At 42.4% G+C, this 13,476-nt stretch overlaps 1 protein-coding gene across 1 annotated transcript in view; it reads right to left on the reverse strand.

Annotated features, from left to right (window-relative positions):
• The window catches only part of dntt (deoxynucleotidyltransferase, terminal), a gene marked incomplete at both ends in the record, with an annotated part of 136,870 nt that overhangs the window by 63,378 nt on the left and 60,016 nt on the right, over positions 1-13,476 (reverse strand). The window contains one exon of the mRNA XM_079249223.1: positions 7,648-7,750. Coding sequence (XP_079105349.1) covers positions 7,648-7,750 — 103 coding nt within the window. The remainder of the gene's footprint in view (positions 1-7,647; positions 7,751-13,476) is intronic.

The following is a 13,476-nucleotide window of genomic DNA, read 5'->3' on the forward strand; positions in this document are numbered from 1 at the left end:
TAGCATTGATGACAAAACTGTCAGGGATCTCCGTCTGTCAAGCCATAAAACGGCAGAGGATATTTTCAGAGTACTGGAGAATCGGTTTGGAAACAAAACGAGCATTGCTATTGAAATAGTGGAAGATCTTCAGAAGCTCCCTGTTATTAAAGACCAGCAGCCCAAGAAAATTATTGAGCTCATCCAGTCTATTGAAAAAGCCCTCTCAGACCTGAGTGACCTCGGCCAGACTGGGGCCATAAAAAACCCGCTAATGACCAAGGCAATTGAAAGCAAACTTCCTGATGGACTAAAGAAGGAATGGCTCCTCCACGCATTAAAAACAAGGAAGGCCACAGACCAAGAGGAGCGGTTTGACTGTCTCCTTGAGTTTCTTCAGAGCCAAGAAGCCATCTATGAGGAGTTGGATCAGCTCAGTGGGGACTCATCAAAACCCAGGTATGAACAAAAACAGGCCCGCACCAAAACTGTAAATCAAGCAAGTAATCTGGTTCCAGGGTGTGTTGTCTGCGGAGACAGAGGACATAGAAGAAAGCTGTATTTCTGCAGAAAATTCCGCACATTTTCATTGGCAGAAAGGCGAGATGCAGTTAAGAGGTTGGGAGCCTGCAAGAGATGTTTGGAAGTCCATTCAGATGGTGGTTATTGTAAAAGTGAATTCCTCTGTAAAAATCAGGAATGCAAGGATGCTCACGTGGCAAGCCACCACATCTACTTGTGTCCAAAAAAGACCAAGGCCAGCACAGTGGGAGGAGGTAACAAAGGAGGTTACACCGAAGCCCAAGAAGAATTTGTTAAGAGCCTTCCCCCTGAACTCGCCGAGCGGTGTCGTAATGTATTCTGCAACACAGTGGCCAGAACCTCCCACATATCTGGTCATCAAAGCCTTCTAGCAGAGTATGGCCTGGAAGAGTGGCCGGTCATCATGATGCTTCTCGAAGTCACGGCTAATGCTGGTCAAAAGGTTGGCACCCTGATTGATTTAGCATCGGACACAAATTACATAACGCATGACGCAGCCAAACGTTTGGACCTCAGAAGCGAAAACATCAAGCTTGTTGTTCACGGTGTCGGAGGCATGAAAGTGACTGTAAACACTAAAAGATACATGCTGAAAATCCGAGTCCTGACTGAGAAAGGCACGTTCCAGTCGCATCAGTTGGTATGCTATGGTCTTGACCATATTGCAGACATCCATCAACCTGTCACAGCCAAGCAGCTTCATAACTTCTTCCCCGATGTTCCTGTTAATAAGCTTACAAGACCAAAAGACATACAGCTCCTGATAAGCCACAAGGAAGGGAGGCTGACCCCACAAAAAATTCGCTGTGTGGGAGATCTCGTCTTGTGGGATGGACCATTAGGAAAGACAGTGGCTGGGACACATCCTGAACTGTTTGAAAAGGCAACTGTTTCAGCTCACATATCCCGCACACATTTTGCCAGATCCATGAGAACTGCAGCAGTAAAGTACGAAGAACTCATCTGTTCCTTGCCCACAATCCAGCATTCCAGTTGTGCAACCACCACTCGCGACTTCTTTGAATGGTGGAAATGGGACAGCATTGGTGCTGCCTGTGATCCGAAATGCGGGGGCTGCCGATGCGGTAACTGTCAGCCTGGTGGCAAAGAGATGACCTTGGCTGAAGAACGAGAGTTGGAGGTAGTAAAAAATGGATTGTCGTACGTTGGTGCAGATGAACATAGCAAAAGTCCTCATTGGCATGCAAGCTATCCCTGGCTCGAAGATCCATCTTCCCTACCAAATAACAGAAAGGCTGTAGAAGTAACCTTCCTCAGGACAGAGAAGCAGCTGGCAAAAGATCCTCAATGGAAAGCTGCATACTCTGCACAAGTCCATGAGATGGTAAACCGGCGTGCTGCAAAGAAACTGTCAGAGGAGGTTCTTCTTCGTTGGAGTGGACCAGTCTGGTATATCAGCCACTTGATTGCTCCAAACCCACATTCTATCACAACTCCAGTGAGACTCGTTTGGAACAGCAGTCAGAGGTATCAAGGACAAAGTCTGAACGATCTCCTGATGAAAGGCCCTGATGTTCTTAGCCCGATCCGTGGAGTTCTTCTCGCTTTCCGCCAAGGTTTCTTCGCTGCCCTAGGAGACATCAGAAAAATGTATAACTCCGTCTGGCTCGAAGAACGGGAAGTACACCTGCACAGGTTCCTGTGGAGGGATTCCGAAGAGGAGGAAGTGGATGAGTTCGCCATTACCAGGGTGAACATTGGGGACAAGCCGGCTGGATGTATAGCTCAGCTCGCAATGCGAGAAACCGCAAACCTCCCTCAGTTCAGCCACCTGGAAGATGAACGCAGGGTTTTGCAAGAACATAGCTATGTTGATGACATCTTAACGTCCCACAACAATCTGGAAAGATTAAGAGCAATAACCACAAATGTGGAAATGATTCTGCAGGAAGGAGGATTTGCTCTGAAACCGTGGATTTTTTCCGGCCAGAGAGGAAAGGAGACAGAGGTGAGTACGCCAAAGATTGTCATCCTTCCTAATCAGATGAAAGACGAAGACAACAAAGCCCTCGGGCTTGGATATAAAGTCCAAGAGGACAAACTGCATGCCATGGTAAGAATCAATTTTTCAAAACGGAAAAAGAAAAGGAGGCTTGGACAAGATCTGTTGCTCGAGGAAGTGAGAACTAAGACACCAGACCCATTAACAAGGAGAGAGTTATTGAGTCAAGTTGCTGGGCTGTATGACCCAATAGGTCTAACTGCACCCACGAAGCAAAAAGGGGCTATTTTGATAAGAAAAGCATTCCAGGAGATCAAACCAAAAGGCATTGCTGTGAAAGATACATGGGATGTGGCTCTATCGGACGGACTCAGAGAAAACGCCATCGAACTGTTCGAGCAGTATGTCCAGCTCGGCAAAGTGATGTTCACCAGACCTCTGACCCCGTTGGATGCAATAACTGAACCTATTGCTGTTACCTTCTCAGACGGCAGTGAGAGTTGCTACGGGGCAGTTTTATACCTCCGATGGACATGCACATCAGGAATCACAGTGAGGTTGGTCGAAGCAAAAGCTAAACTGACTCCTTTTGACCACAAAGGGGACCCAGTTAAAGCCGAGCTCTGTGGTGCTGTCTTTGCCAGTCGGCTAAGGAAATACTTTGAACAGCATTCTCAAATCAAAGTGAAACGATGGTATCATTTCCTAGACAGTCAAACCATCCTGGGTGCTATCCGTCGGGAGAGTTACGGTTTCCAGACCTTTTTTGCGAATAGGATTGGAGAAATCCAAGGTGCCACTGATCCTGAAGAATGGTGGTGGATTCCCAGTTCACTAAATATTTCGGATATAATCACACGTGGAGCTGGTCCAGAACAGCTAGACGAGGGCTCCGAATGGCAACAAGGACCGCACTTTCTCAGCCTTGAAGAAAACGAGTGGCCAATCATGTCAGCAAAAGATGTATCGGAAACTGCCAGAGAAAACATTTGCCAAATGCAGAAAAAGTCGTTTGTGTCAGTGCTTACAAGAGCCAAAGCAAGACAAGAAATGGAGCTGTCAACTCAACAAAGACCTCATAGACCACCGGCTGGATCAACTGTCAAAAACTTGATAAATGAGCAACGTTTCAGTAACTTAACACGTCTTGTGAAAACTATCGCAATAATATGGAGAGCTGCAAAGAAAGTTATTGGATCAATAAAGTCCCTGGATACACAAAAGTGGGAGGCCGTGCCCGAGAAGGGAGTCATCACTGTCAGGGAGCGACAGGATGCGCTGCGAGACATTTTCCTTGCAGCTCAGGATGGAGTAACCTTCCCTGCTACCACAACGAACCGCTTAGTGGTCTATAAAGAACAAGATTCAGGGTTATTGCTCTGTGGTGGACGAATACAGAGCTTTAATCAAGAAAAGACTGCTGTACCACTCCTGCCACATGGTGCATGGATCTCAACACTGCTTGCACGTGAGGCACACAGTGCTGGTCATGAAGGAGTGGCCGCAACATTGCTGCGAATGAGAAAGAAAGCCTGGGTGGTCCAAGGCAGAAGAATTGCTCAAAAAGTTGTGGAGAATTGCATCTTCTGCAGAAAGTTCAGAGCCCAAAGGTGTCGACAGGTAATGGGAAGCCTACCTCAAGAAAGGTCCGAACCAGCGGCCCCATTCGAATTCGCAGCAGTCGACCTGTTTGGACCGTATCTTATTAAAGATGAGGTGAAAAAAAGAGTGATGATGAAAGCATGGGGCATTGTCGTCAGTTGTATGGCCAGTAGAGCAATCCACACAGACCTGATTAATGCAGTGTCAACCGAAAGCTTCTTAATGGCATACATGAGGTTCACCGCAATCCGAGGGCACCCGAAAAGGATCTGGTCCGACCCTGGAACAAATTTCATCGGGGCAAAACCTGTACTGAAAGAGCTGTACCAATTCTTGGAAAGTCAGGACAAGCTTGGTTTGGAAGAGGCCTCTGCAAAAAACGGCACAATATGGGAGTGGAAAATACAACCAGCAGACTCACCTCACCGCAACGGAGCGGCAGAAGCTGCTGTCCGAATCGTAAAGAAAGCACTCCAAAGCCTGGGCAGAGAGACTAATCTTACCTACAGTGAGTTTCAAACAACACTGCAAATAGCTGCCAACCTGGCCAACGAGCGCCCAATAGATGCCAGAGTACAGAGCTGTGAGGATGTTGTCCGGTATGTTTCACCAAATGCTTTATTACTTGGACGTGCTTCACATGATGGTGATATCAAAACGTTTGATTTTGAACAATATCCTTACAAAAGACTAAGAGAAATGCAAAACCTGGTTAACAAATTCTGGAGATCTTGGAGCCAACTTGCAGGTCCTAACCTCTTTGTCAGGAACAAATGGCACACCTCACAAAGGAACGTTGCTGTGGGTGATGTCGTCTGGCTGTGCGATCAAAACGCCATCAGAGGACAATTCAAACTTGGACGGATCGTGAGTATAAATCCTGACACAAAAGGTATTGTAAGGGATGTACATGTAAAAGTTGTCTCAAGCTCCTGCATTCCAGTGACCAGAGCACTACCTAACCAACCATCTGCAAGCCTTGGAGGAAACGCCCAAACCACAATACTGCACAGAGATGTAAGGCGTTTGGTCGTTCTTCTACCAATCGAGGAGCAGAACTAACGGACATGGAAGCAGTTCACAGGAACCGACTTGCGACCTTCCCAACGGCTTTCCGTGGCAAGATCGAGTGGGAGGTGTTTGGTTGAACTGCCCATTGCATCTCCTCCTCTTTTCCCCGCCCCGAGCGGAGACACTCATGCGCCCGCAGGTGCGAGTAATCACAGCGTGCACGCGCCCAGGCGCACTGAGAGACTGTCAACACAGCCAACACGAACCGTGGTGTGGTCCGTGCGATCGGCAAAAAAGCGGCTCAAACAGCGCAAATAGCGCGAGCCATAAGCTGCCGCAAAAAAGCAGAAACTAACCTACCGTGCAGTCATCTCTTTACAATCCCTGAAGAACAGCCGGTAAGCTATGCTGCATATTTCGCACAAAGCACTGCTACTATGTGTGATGCGTTCACGGTCGCACGGAGAAAGTGAACTCTGACCTACAAATGTGTGATTGTGAATGAATTCTAAACATGCGGCAAAGTAAAAACATAATGAAGTCATCATTAGTAAGGACAATTATGATAATTTAAAATGATTTAAAAGTATGATAAAAGCAGTGAAGTTAAAAATTGCAGTAGAAGTAAAACCTTGATGTAAAACATTTTGTAAAATGTATATTCATTATGTCTTCTGGTTTTCCTTTGAGGTTTTTTACCTGTTGCTACTGTTGCTACTGCTGCTACGGCTGCTGCTTAAAAAGAAAGTAAAGCAACGTAAAAGCAAAGAGTGAAGTCCTGTCGTCCTTCATGTAAAGAGTCCTTTTTCAAGTGGGGAAATACTGCACAACTAAAATAACCACTTGACACAGATTTCTACAAAACCTTTCAACCTCCCATTTCACTTGATTTTTTTTTTTTTACCTTTCGATAGAAGTACTTGAAAATGTTTGACAGTTATTGTAGTTTCAGCTAACACTTGAGTTCAGTGCTTTTGAGTACATGTCTTCATGCACTGGGTTGTAAACTGAACACTTATGTGGCACATTACTGTGAAATTAGTAGCAAATAATTGTCATCAATCATGCACAGCCATTAATTAAGCCATTAAGTGCATGTAAACATAACCTGCTATTAACACAGTCTGTGTTTTATCTGTCACTCACAGATTCTCAATCTTCTCGCTTTTCACTGGCTTTCACACTGCTTCCGTCTGTCTCTTCTGCATGCAGCATCTCCCTCTTTCACGTTTTCGCCAACCCTCGGTTATGCCATTTAAAAATCGGTTTTCCACTGAAGCATGTCCAGAGCAATCATCGTCCCTAAAAACCCAAGTTAAAGTCTGCAATGTAACCAGCTGTACTATTTTTCTTTTCTTTTTATCTACTCATCTATTCCTAATGTCTTTCCTTTGTATGCTACTACAGTGGCAGAGCACATTATTTTATGATCTTGAGTTTTTACAAAATAGGTGTTTCTATGGACGCCGCTGTAAATGGTGGTAAACATCCCAATTCCATTCACTATGCTTTTAAAAAAATACAGTTTTTGAGCAGCTGTGCTGTCTGGGCCACTGTGCAACATGATATAGGTTGGATTTCATTCAAAGTTGATTGATTATGCATTCAGGATATGGACAGGCAGATGGCCAGATGGACCAGAATGTTTCCATTGCCTGAAATTCCTGCAAATGTTAATATTTTCAAAGATAAAGCCTTTTTTATGAATTTCTCTGAACTGTTATTTACTAATGTATCTACAAAGCTGTAATTTAATACATATTGCCAAGAATGTGTTCCAGCTAAGGCTTATTTTACAATGTGCAAGTTACCAAAACATACTGAATTTCATTGACTTGAATATTATTTAGTTAGCTGGCTGTGTATAAAATCTGGCTCAGTAAATACCACACACTAGTTTATAAAGGTTTGGGGTCTCGTCAGGCAAAGTTTATGTTACTGTGAACATATATGAAGAAGAAGATTAACAGATTTCCCTAATTTATTTTCTTCAGATTGATATTCAGTGTTTGTGGCCTCATCCTCTTCTTATGTGATTGAAATTTTCCATCGGCTCCACAAGTCACTGTCTTTGTTCTGCACACCATCCTACCAATGTCACATTTCTGTTGTCGATTTTACACATCACTTAAATCAAATGTAGCCCCTCATTCAGCTGCACTTTGTTCAGGCAGGCAGCCTAAAGCCTAAACAACGCTCTTCATGCTAAAGTAAACACACAACAAAAGAATTTGCAGCATATCATGGAATATAATTTACGGGAAAGGCAGTGATAACGCAGCTGGGACTAATATCTGAAGATTTCAGTACCCCTGCCAGTGAAATATTACTAAAATACTTACTGTAACACAAACACAAAACTTCTCTCAACTTCTATGTAGAGCAACCTTTCCTAAACTGGGGGTCCTTCCAGACCCAATATGGTTTAAAAAGTATAAAAAGTCTAAAGTACTGCTTTATTCAAATGATTTTGTAGTTAATTTAAAAACTTAAACATTTATATTTTTGACCAGGGATGCCTAAACTTGTGCATGTGACAAACAACTTACTTGTTTTTTCAGTGACTCAATGATGTTGATGAGTAGACTGTCCTCCTTCCCCACTTCTGGTGTGGACACTATAAAGTCTACGTCATGGCCAAACTCCTTTCCCCTGGAAACGAAGACACAGCATTGTAAATCATGCAAATCTTTTGGTAGATGGTGGATGGTAGATGGCACTGTTTTCACGTGTTCACGTGCTGATAAAGCACCCCCCCACCAAGAATAAAAGTGTTAAAGATGAAAGGCATAATTACCATTCAGGTTATGGTTGCTTCAACAAAGATTAGATATGTACTCAATTTAGGACCCAACATGAAAGTAGCTGGTTTGAAGTAGAAAAAGACAAAAAAGATGGATTTGTGCCATTCAGACTGCAATAAGTAAGTCTGATAGGAGTCAAATATGGGCCAAAAAAACCCAGAACAGAACACCAGTGTGGCTGTAGGCTACTTGCACAGGCCATGCATACAGCACAAACAATGGTGGTAGCATCTGCAGTTCACAGTATTACATAGGTTTTAGAGTAAAATCTCCTCATCAGCAGTCTACACATTTGTAGCTCAGTTCTCCACCATCTTCATTGTTCTGTATTGTATGAGTTTATGGACATACTCTATATGTTATTCTCTGTTTTTGGTGTATTTCTGTGGAAGCATTAAGGTTCATTTATGCCCATTTCGGAAGACGGACACAAACATGGATGTTTTGTCTCATGTGTCATTACTGCACATAACTAATGCTTTTCTGGGGCCTTGGATTACTTGACACAGTAACTGTACCACCAAAAGCTGCGGGGTTAGTGTTGAGCAGTGTAGCTGTCATTCGACCAGCAAAACAAAGTAACCAGAGAAAAAGAATAGGAACAGCAGGAGGAAAAGGATGTGGAAGTAAAGTTACAAGAAGAAGAATAAAAAATTATGGGGATGATGATCACAACAACATCAGCGATGAGGGCGAAATCCATGGTGGTGGAGGGAGCTTTTAAAGAAAGCTGTATGTGTGTTGGTTGGTTACAAACAAATTTGTAGTGGTGCATTACCACTATAAAGTGATAATAGTCTGTTTTGGACCAGTGTCCAAAACTGATGTCAGAACACTGAAGGGAACCGTGAACTCACCACTGCCTGCTAGTGGGTGAAATGACTTCATAAACATTGCAATGTAAAAGATGCAAGGAATTATAAAGGGCAGCTGCGTATGACGATCCTTAAAACGAACGTACTTATCACAGACATAAAGGAGCTTAAATGGGCCTTCATGGTTGTTTTTACAAATAGCATATTTTCTACAGTGCTTTTAGTTGTTTTCTGTGGGTGTGCACATTTTATTTGGAATGATTTTACCCGTACAGAAAAGATTTTGTAAAACTAAATAACTTCCAACTTCATGTGGAAGTACACTTTAAACCATGTTATTTTTGTCAAGGCTGGCTGTATCCAAATCACAAATGGATCACCGGATACAGACTCAGCCTCACTTGGCAGTGATATTGTCAAAGCATATAAATTCCCTGTGCCACCTGCCTCCTCAGAAATTCATGTATCCAGTCATTTTGCAAGCAAAGAGCATCAGATGAACAAGATTAGATTAAAATGAAAAAGTTGGTGTGGTAAATAAACAAGAAACAATGGCATGCATAAATCGGTAGCTACTGACAGAATTAGGGAGAGGGGAAGCGTCTGTGGCTGGAGTCCAAACAGCCTGAGATTAGCAGCTTTAGTGGGGCATGAGATATGGTTAAAAGAGAAGCATAAAAAGGGTCTAACACTGAAAATCTAAAATATGTCCATACAAAATAGATCACTGACATCTAAAAGCCGCCAGCAGCCTTTCAATGAACCCCCTAAGTACCTAAGAACCACCATGTCAGTGAGCTTGTAGCAATTCTTCAGTGGGTTGTGGGGACAACAACCATAATCTAAAAGCCCAATTCTGTATTTATAAATGTTGCAAAAATATGTTGTCTAAAACAAATTTCTTCGTATGTAGCTTACAATTGCCCAGTAGTTCTCCGCTCCCTTTCACCTTCCAGTTGAAGCAAAGGGGGATTATTTGTAAAGCACATTTCATGTACAAGACAATTGAAAGTGCTTTGTATAAAACATTAAAAGCATTACAGCAGGGTGAAGAAAAGGCATCAAAAGGTGCATTAAAACTGAACTTAAAAATGGAAACAATTAAATAAAACAAAATAGAATAAAAAATGAAATGCTAGAAATAGAAGTGAAAGTGGGAGGATTCCATTGTTTTAATAAAAAAAATTTGACTGCGAACAGTGCTTTGTTAACTAACAGCCACAATTTGGTATAATTGTAAAGCCATAATTATACAAAAGTTTGAACTAAAACAATAAACATGTTAAATTCCTTTTTAACTACTCTATAAGATGCTATTTAACAATAACCAAGGTGGCTTTAGTAGAGACTTTTCCAAAATTCCCTCCTGATCCCTCTGCTTACCCTCTCCCACCACACGTCCCCTGTGGAGCGTTTGCCATATGGGTGTCATCCAAAATCAGCTATTTATGATTGGTAGTGGCTTAGAAAGCCTTTCAATGGAGAGACATCATACCACCTCATTTAGATGGGGTTACATCCACAGTGGTTTGTCATGTTTTTTTTTTTTGTTTTTTTTTTATACATGTCACTTCTGTGTGACTACTTTTGTAGTCACACAGAAGTGTAATAACACCATTTAAAGTTTTTAAATTGTTGTACCTGTGGTCTCTTTAATACATTTACATCTCTTCAAGGACTGTATACATAAATTCTGCAGAATCTGGTCAATGAGACTGGCTGCAGCAGAAAAATGTTGACTTGAAACCATTTGACTATGTTAAGTTAAATTTCCACATTGGAAAGTCCATCCAAAAGCTAGTACCTATGATTTGCCACATGCTAATGATGGGAACTGTGGCTGGACAGCACTTATTGGCTATCTGGAAGTGGTTGGGTATTTGGAAATGCCCATAAGTTCCATAAGTTTCAGTTTTCATCGTGGTTGCAGAACAGTGGACCAGCTTTATACCCTCTTTGGTGTCCTGGAGGGGGCATGGGAGTTTGTCTATATGTTTTTTGTGGATTTGAAGAAGGCATTTGACCATGTCCCCCAGGGAATCCAGAGGGGTGTATTCTGGGAGTATGGTATACCAGCCCCCCTTGTACGAGTTGTCCAGTCCCTGTACGGCAGGTGTCAGAGCTTGGTCCGCATTGCTGACAGTAAGTCAGAGTTGTTGCCGGTGAGGGTTGGAATCCGCCAAGGCTGCCCTTTATCACTGATTCTGTTCATAACTTTTATGGACAGAATTTCTAGGCGCAGCCGAGGTGTTGAAGGAATCCGGTTTGGTGGCCTCAAAATTGGGTCTCTGCTTTTTTCGAATGACATGGTCCTGTTGGCTTCATCTGGTTGTGATCTCCAGCTCTTGCTAGAGTGATTTGCTGCAGAGTGTGAAGCGGCTGGGATGAGAATCAGTTCCTTCAAATCTGAGACTATAGTCCTCTGCTGGAATAGGGTGGATTGCCCTCTCCGGGTCGAGAGTGAAGTCCTGCCTCAAGTGGAGGAGTTTGAATATCTCAGGGCCTTGTTCACAAGTGAGGGAAGGATGTAGCATGAGATCAACAGACAGATCGGTGCGATGTCGGCAGTAATGCGGACTCTGCACCGGTCTGTTGTGGTGAAAAAGAAGCTGAGCCAGAAGGCAAAGCTCTCAATTTAAATGTATCAGGTTTTGACCAAAAGAACAAGATCTCGTATACAGGTGGCTGAAATAAGTTTCCTCTGCAGGGTGGCCGGGCTCTCCCTTAGAAATAGGGGGCGGAGCTTGGTTATCTGGGAGGGGCTCAGAGTAGAGCCGCTGCTCTTCCGCATGGAGAGGAACCAGTTTAGGTGGCTCAGGCATCTGTTGAGGATGCCTCCCTGGTGAAGTATTCTGGGTAAGACCCCTCGCGGGATTATATCCTATATTTCCTGGGAATGCCTTGTGATCCCCCTGCAGAGCTGGCAAATAGGGCTGGTGAAAGGGAAGTCTGGGGTTCCCTGCTTAGGCTGATGCCCCTGTGGCCTGACCGCAGAAAAGCGGATGAAAATGGATGGATGGCATAAGTTCCTCTTTAACTGGAAATTAAAGCAGGGATTCTCATCATTGGACCTCAAAGCTCACTGTCCTGTAGATTTTCAATGTTTTCAAGCATCAAAATATCTGACTCAAATGAACAGCTCAACCAAAGACTCGTCAGATGCGTTGCAGGGAAACATTTAATACAGGATAAGGGCAAGTTTCTCTTATTTGACATAATAAATACTAGAACAGAACGTATTGATTGGCACAATATTCATTTAGCATCCTAGTGTTTGCAGGGATACCTTTATTAAGTCTGCTTGGGAAACTGAGCCTATGCACCCACCCTTTACTCTGGAACAAACTCCTACAGCCTATCAGAAACTTTTTACAGAACTTCTCAAAACCCACCTGTCAAAATAGGATTTCCCATAGTTATAAATTCTGTTGGCTTGTTCAACTATATTATCTTTTATGTCCAAAAAGGGCTATCAAGGTTTTATGTATTATTATTATTATTATTATTATTATTATTATTATTATTATTATTATTAATAATAATAATATTAATATTAACAATAATAATAATAACAATAATACTAATAATAATAATAAACAACATGACAATTTCTCTAACGGTAATGATAATGCGAAGTGCCTTTCTCGCTGCGGTTTTACAATGCGAACAAAATGACATGAAATTCTTTCATGGACATTTCATGAACATGACAGACAAGTAACTGGTGTAACATTTGGCCGAATGTTTCAGTAAGAACTGTGAAGGACTCACCACCTGTCCAAGGTCTTTCCCTGGTTTTTTAGTCCTTTTATACAAGTTGCAAAATGACTCAAAACAGCAGTCAAATGTAATGACAAAAACTAAAAGTGGGCATCTGTGATTATAATAAACCTCCCAACTGAAGTGATAAGTTCTTTAATTAGTTTTGGATAAGAAAAAAACGTGTTCACAGCAACACACACAAACCACAACATTCCCACTGCCACAGTGAAAGGGCTGCCACCATTAGTTTAGGTCTACACCAACACTACCTGCCAAAACGTATAGCATCAATTCAATGTGATCACTACGGATGTGCAAATGCACACAAACCCTTTGATAAACAATAGGCAAAAATCCTACAGCCATTAGAACTAGTATCACCACTAGCTACAAAGCAAAATGACAAAGAATGGTGAGGAGCAATATATAGCTCTAAAGAAGCCTCTGCAGCTGCAGGGTTTTGTGTTTGATCTTTCCTTGATGACAAATGAGTGACGGCAGTCAGACTGAGTGTTATTAAAGGAATAAGGAGAGGCTATAAAAGACTTGTGGGAAAACTTCAAAGGTCACCATGACTAATTCGGGGAGTAAGAAAGCGTTAAGAAAAAAAATCAAACTTTACAAAGCTATCAGTGACAGTGTTTGTGTTAGAGAGCATGGACCCTTCAGCTGTTACAGTACGAGTTCCTGGGATACAGAAACTCAATTGGTTTTACCCCAAAAATTATTTTTCTTCTTTTTTTTTTTTTTTATTAAATTTGTGTTTATTTTTGGTAATATTTATTCAAGTATTTATATTAAAGAAGTTGAGACTGCTTTAATGAGTTGACTGGTAGGGCAGCTATTTGAAGATGCATCACAGCTTTCCGTCTGCTGAATTTGCACCTTTTTCCCTGACTCTCAACACTCTTAATTGGCAAAGCTGAGATTCCCAAACATTTCCAGCTTGTACAGTGTGCTAAAGTTGTAAGATGAATCCTGCTAGCCTGTGCTGTGC

The sequence above is a fragment of the Telmatherina bonti genome (assembly GCF_933228915.1).
Source record: "Telmatherina bonti genome assembly, chromosome: 11".
Taxonomy (NCBI): Eukaryota; Metazoa; Chordata; class Actinopteri; order Atheriniformes; family Telmatherinidae; genus Telmatherina; species Telmatherina bonti.